Source organism: Eucyclogobius newberryi, unplaced genomic scaffold, assembly GCF_026437365.1.
Source record: "Eucyclogobius newberryi isolate DKJ021-1_F unplaced genomic scaffold, fEucNew1.0.hap1 SCAF_229, whole genome shotgun sequence".
Classification (NCBI taxonomy): domain Eukaryota; kingdom Metazoa; phylum Chordata; class Actinopteri; order Gobiiformes; family Gobiidae; genus Eucyclogobius; species Eucyclogobius newberryi.
This window is the reverse complement of record NW_027315867.1, coordinates 88770-94924: the sequence shown is the minus strand read 5'-3', so window position 1 is coordinate 94924 and position 6155 is coordinate 88770. Positions and strand designations below refer to the sequence as shown.

The 6155-nt window shown below is 52.1% G+C and overlaps 1 protein-coding gene across 1 annotated transcript; it reads right to left on the bottom strand.

Annotated features, from left to right (window-relative positions):
* Positions 1-1091: 1091 nt before the first annotated feature.
* Positions 1092-4578, bottom strand: LOC140372407 (transcription factor Sox-6-like). The gene is made up of 4 exons (XM_072459505.1): positions 4524-4578; positions 3317-3466; positions 1682-1895; positions 1092-1266 (listed from the first exon to the last, which is right to left on the bottom strand). Exons 1-4 carry the CDS (start codon positions 4576-4578, stop codon positions 1092-1094), a joined length of 594 nt encoding a protein of 197 aa, XP_072315606.1.
* Positions 4579-6155: the final 1577 nt, after the last annotated feature.

Below are 6155 nucleotides of genomic sequence, written 5' to 3'. Positions count from 1 at the left end.
TCTGCAAGAGCACCAGAGAACATGAGGCTAACGATCTGCGAGAACACCAGAGAACATGAGGCTAACGATCTGCAAGAACACCAGAGAACATGAGGCTAACGATCTGCAAGAACACCAGAGAACATGAGGCTAACGATCTGCGAGAACACCAGAGAACATGAGGCTAACGATCTGCAAGAACACCAGAGAACATGAGGCTAACGATCTGCAAGAACACCAGAGAACATGAGGCTAACGATCTGCAAGAACACCAGAGAACATGAGGCTAACGATCCGCAAGAACACCAGAGAACATGAGGCTAACGATCTGCAAGAACACCAGAGAACATGAGGCTAACGATCTGCAAGAACACCAGAGAACATGAGGCTAACGATCTGCAAGAACACCAGAGAACATGAGGCTAACGATCTGCGAGAACACCAGAGAACATGAGGCTAACGATCTGCGAGAACACCACCAAGAACAAGAAATACAAGTTCACAAACGTGAGAAACGTCTGTGCAAAGCCGGACGCCATTTTGTGCCTGGTTTGGAGCATGCTCAGTGTGTGCCGTGATAAAAGACATGAAAAGGACCTATCGTGAAAAGGACCTATCGTGAAAAGGACCTATCGTGAAAAGGACCTATCGTGAAAAGGACCTATCGTGAAAAGGACCTATCGTGAAAAGGACCTATCGTGAAAAGGACCTATCGTGAAAAGGACCTATCGTGAAAAGGACCTATCGTGAAAAGGACCTATCGTGAAAAGGACCTATCGTGAAAAGGGCCTATCGTGAAAAGGACCTATCGTGAAAAGGGCCTCTTGTGTTTGTCGCTTCATTTGTGGTCCTATGTGTCGTATCAAACTCCTTGTAGTTTTCATCGTCACTTCCTGTAGTTCTGGGCATGCTAAGTTTGTTTCCTAATCGCTGCAGGAGTCAGATTTAAGATCCTCCTTTTCAGATTTGTCTCAAACATCAATCTCCTGGTTAGCCAGGTTAGCCAGGTTAGCCTAGTTAGCCAGGTTAGCCTAGTTAGCCTGGTTAGCCTGGTTAGCCTGGTTAGCCTGGTTAGCCTGGTTAGCCTCGTCTGTCGCGTTCTGGTGCAGGTTTCAGTGCAGTTTTGGTGACATTTCGGGACTCTGAGTTCCACTCGAACAGTTTGGCGATGCCGTGGTCGTTTGTGAGGTTGCCGTGGTGATAGTCCTGGGGTAAATGCCGGCGTCACTGCTGCTGCTAACCAGGCTAACATTAGCGCTGTTCTCCAGAGACAGTGGTGGGCTGAGCCTAAAGAAGACATAGACATGAACATCAAATCACACAGAATAATACTTTAGACCTGCTTTAGTCCTGCTTTAGTCCTGCTTTAGACCTGCTTTAGTCCTGCTTTAGTCCTGCTTTAGACCTGCTTTAGTCCCGCTTTAGTCACGCTTTAGACCCGCTTTAGTCCCGCTTTAGTCCCGCTTTAGTCTCGCTTTAGACCTGCTTTAGACCCGCTTTAGTCCCGCTTTAGTCCCGCTTTAGTCCCGCTTTAGTCCTGGTTCAGACACGCTTTAGTCCCGCTTTAGTCCCGCTTTAGACCTGCTTTAGACCCGCTTTAGTCCCGCTTTAGTCCCGCTTTAGTCCCGCTTTAGACCTGCTTTAGACCCGCTTTAGTCCCGCTTTAGTCCCGCTTTAGTCCTGGTTCAGACCCGGTTCTTACCCCTCACTAAAGTCCCTCCTCTCTTGGCGCCGGCTGCGCAGAAGCTGTTTGTATTCGCTGATGCGCAGTCTCCGCCCCTCCAGGAAGCAGGTGCGTTTGGGGCGGGGCTTGTACTTGTAGTTTGGATACTTCTCCAGGTGAACTTTACTGAGCCGAGTCTGCTCCGCGTAGAACGGCGCCTTCTGCTGGAGAGACATGGACTTCCACCGGGAGCCTGAGGACCAGGACCAGGGTTAGACCAGGTTTAGACCAGGGTTAGACCAGGGTTAGACCAGGGTTAGACCAGGTTTAGACCAGGGTTAGACCAGGGTTAGACCAGGTTTAGACCAGGTTTAGACCAGGGTTAGACCAGGGTTAGACCAGGGTTAGACCAGGGTTAGACCAGGTTTAGACCAGGGTTAGACCAGGGTTAGACCAGGTTTAGACCAGGGTTAGACCAGGGTTAGACCAGGGTTAGACCAGGTTTAGACCAGGGTTAGACCAGGGTTAGACCAGGGTTAGACCAGGGTTAGACCAGGTTTAGACCAGGGTTAGACCAGGGTTAGACCAGGTTTAGACCAGGGTTAGACCAGGGTTAGACCAGGGTTAGACCAGGGTTAGACCAGGTTTAGACCAGGTTTAGACCAGGGTTAGACCAGGGTTAGACCAGGGTTAGACCAGGGTTAGACCAGGTTTAGACCAGGGTTAGACCAGGGTTAGACCAGGGTTAGACCAGGTTTAGACCAGGGTTAGACCAGGTTTAGACCAGGTTTAGACCAGGGTTAGACCAGGGTTAGACCAGGGTTAGACCAGGGTTAGACCAGGTTTAGACCAGGTTTAGACCAGGGTTAGACCAGGTTTAGACCAGGTTTAGACCAGGGTTAGACCAGGGTTAGACCAGGTTTAGACCAGGGTTAGACCAGGTTTAGACCAGGTTTAGACCAGGGTTAGACCAGGTTTAGACCAGGGTTAGACCAGGGTTAGACCAGGGTTAGACCAGGGTTAGACCAGGGTTAGACCAGGTTTAGACCAGGGTTAGACCAGGTTTAGACCAGGGTTAGACCAGGGTTAGACCAGGGTTAGACCAGGGTTAGACCAGGGTTAGACCAGGTTTAGACCAGGGTTAGACCAGGGTTTGACCAGGGTTAGACCAGGTTTAGACCAGGGTTAGACCAGGTTTAGACCAGGTTTAGACCAGGGTTAGACCAGGGTTAGACCAGGTTTAGACCAGGTTTAGACCAGCGTTAGACCAGGGTTAGACCAGGTTTAGACCAGGGTTAGACCAGGGTTAGACCTGGGTTTAGACCAGGTTTAGACCAGGGTTAGACCTGGGTTTAGACCAGGGTTAGACCTGGGTTTAGACCAGGGTTAGACCAGGTTTAGACCAGGGTTAGACCAGGGTTAGACCTGGGTTTAGACCAGGTTTAGACCTGGGTTTAGACCAGGGTTAGACCTGGGTTTAGACCAGGGTTAGACCTGGGTTTAGACCAGGTTTAGACCAGGGTTGGACCAGGTTTAGACCAGGGTTAGACCAGGGTTAGACCAGGGTTAGACCAGGGTTAGACCAGGGTTACCCGGTCCCGGTCCTGGCTCTGGTCCTGGTCCTGGTCCTGGTCCTGGTCCTGGTCCTGGTCCTGGTCCTGGTCATGTTCTTACCCAGGATCTTGGAGATGTTGGAGTTGTGCATGTCGGGGAAGTTCTGGAGGATCTTGCGTCTCTCGTCTTTGGCCCAGACCATGAAAGCGTTCATGGGCCGTTTGATGTGAGGTTCTGACCCGGACCCGGACCTGGACCCGGACACTCGGGCTGAACACAGACCAGCGCCTGGAGACAATCATCAGAAATAATGCTGAATATGCTTGTGAAGCACTGCTCTCCTGCAAACACAGCACCCACAGGTCACAGACACAGCACCCACAGGTCACAGACACAGCACCCACAGGTCACAGACACAGCACCCACAGGTCACAGGTCACAGCACCCACAGGTCACAGACACAGCACCCACAGGTCACAGACCCAGCACCCACAGGTCACAGACACAGCACCCACAGGTCACAGACACAGCACCCACAGGTCACAGACACAGCACCCACAGGTCACAGACACAGCACCCACAGGTCACAGACACAGCACCCACAGGTCACAGGTCACAGCACCCACAGGTCACAGACACAGCACCCACAGGTCACAGACACAGCACCCACAGGTCACAGACACAGCACCCACAGGTCACAGACACAGCACCCACAGGTCACAGACACAGCACCCACAGGTCACAGACACAGCACCTACAGGTCACAGCACCCACAGGTCACAGTCACAGCACCCACAGGTGCTCTTCCTCGTCTCTGGTGACTCTAACCTCACTTCTCCCTCTTCTGTCCGAGGCCGAGGATGAACCGTGACCTGAAGGCTCTGCTGAAGGAGAAGAAGAGCCTTCAGGTCAGAACAAGGAGGAGCTGAGGACTGTGAGGAGGAGCTGAGGAAGAGGATCAGGAGGAGGAGGAGCTGAGGCAGGAGAACATTCAGGGAGTGGAAGGAGCCTGAAAACCATCTCGGGCTTCAAAGTCCCCCCAATCCAGACGGAGGGGGACCTACAGTGGGTGAATGAACTGAATTCTCACTTCCGAAGATTTGATCAATCAGCTTCAGTGACTGATCCACCCTCGATGTGAGAAGGATACAATACTGTCATACCCATGTGCAATACTGTCATACCCATGTGCAATACTGTCATACCCATGTGCAATACTGTCATACCCATGTGCAATACTGTCATACCCATGTGCAATACTGTCATACCCATGTGCAATACTGTCACATGGGTATGACAGCATTGCACATGGGTATGACTGTCATACCCATGTGACAGTACTGACAGCAGAGGGCCATAGACTTGTGGTCCGGTGACGTCATTTCCGGTGAGTGTGTCGCGTTTTCAGAGCTGTTCGTTCTTAGAGCCTTTTACCGATTGCGTAAGGCCCAAACTAGAGACTATTCACATCTAATAGAAGTCAACAAAAGTAACACTAAATTCCTTTTCAGCACTGTAGCTAGGCTAACAAACTGTCACAGCAGTAGAGCCCTCACTCCCAGCTACACTTAGCTCTGATGATTTCCTCCTATTTTTTAACAATAAAATAAAAACAATCAGAGATAAATTAGATGAAATTACCCCCGCTATTAGCCCTGAACTAGCCCAAGCTGTAAATCTAACGTCCCATATAAATCCACCTGTAAACCTAGAAAGGTTCAGCTGTTGATCAAGCAGAGATAACTTCAGCCATTATGTCCTCTAAAAGCTCAACTTGTGTCCTAGACCCCATTCCAAGCTCCTCAAAGACATTCTCCCCCTAATTATAGACCCTATTCTTAATATAATAAATACTTCACTCCAAAGTGGCTATGTTCCACGTCCTTCAAACATGCAGTCATTAAACCTCTTCTGAAAAAGACTCATCTAGATCCCGACCTATTGGTAAACTACAGACCTATTTCAAATCTTCCCTTCGTCTCTAAAATCCTTGAAAAAGTTGTAGTAAAACAGCTTTGTCGCCACCTGCAGGACAATAACTTATTTGAAGTTTTCCAGTCAGGGTTCAGAGCCCACCACAGCAGGGTTCAGAGCCCACCACAGCAGGGTTCAGAGCCCACCACAGCAGGGTTCAGAGCCCACCACAGCAGGGTCCAGAGCCCACCACAGCAGGGTTCAGAGCCCACCACAGCAGGGTTCAGAGCCCACCACAGCAGGGTTCAGAGCCCACCACAGCAGGGTTCAGAGCCCACCATAGCAGGGTTCAGAGCCCACCACAGCAGGGTTCAGAGACCACCACAGCAGGGTCCAGAGCCCACCACAGCAGGGTTCAGAGCCCACCACAGCAGGGTTCAGAGACCACCACAGCAGGGTCCAGAGCCCACCACAGCAGGGTCCAGAGCCCACCACAGCAGGGTCCAGAGCCCACCACAGCAGGGTTCAGAGCCCACCACAGCAGGGTCCAGAGCCCACCACAGCAGGGTCCAGAGCCCACCACAGCAGGGTTCAGAGCCCACCACAGCAGGGTTCAGAGCCCACCACAGCAGGGTTCAGAGCCCACCACAGCAGGGTCCAGAGCCCACCACAGCAGGGTTCAGAGCCCACCACAGCAGGGTCCAGAGCCCACCACAGCAGGGTCCAGAGCCCACCACAGCAGGGTTCAGAGCCCACCACAGCAGGGTTCAGAGCCCACCACAGCAGGGTTCAGAGCCCACCACAGCAGGGTCCAGAGCCCACCACAGCAGGGTCCAGAGCCCACCACAGCAGGGTTCAGAGCCCACCACAGCAGGGTTCAGAGCCCACCACAGCAGGGTTCAGAGCCCACCACAGCAGGGTCCAGAGCCCACCACAGCAGGGTTCAGAGCCCACCACAGCAGGGTTCAGAGCCCACCACAGCACTGAAACTGCACTAGTTAAAGTCACAAATGATTTGTTATTAGCCGCTGACGATGGACTGGTC

Coding starts and splice junctions, on each gene's coding strand:
- LOC140372407 (XM_072459505.1), bottom strand. CDS start 4,578: ATGACGTCACCGGACCACAAGTCTATGGCCCTCTGCTGTCAGTACTGT. Junction 3,467..4,523: donor CTGTCAGTACTGTCACATGG/GTATGACAGTCA, acceptor GTCTGTGTTCAG/CCCGAGTGTCCGGGTCCAGG. Junction 1,267..1,681: donor AGGAGGGACTTTAGTGAGGG/GTAAGAACCGGG, acceptor TGTCTTCTTTAG/GCTCAGCCCACCACTGTCTC.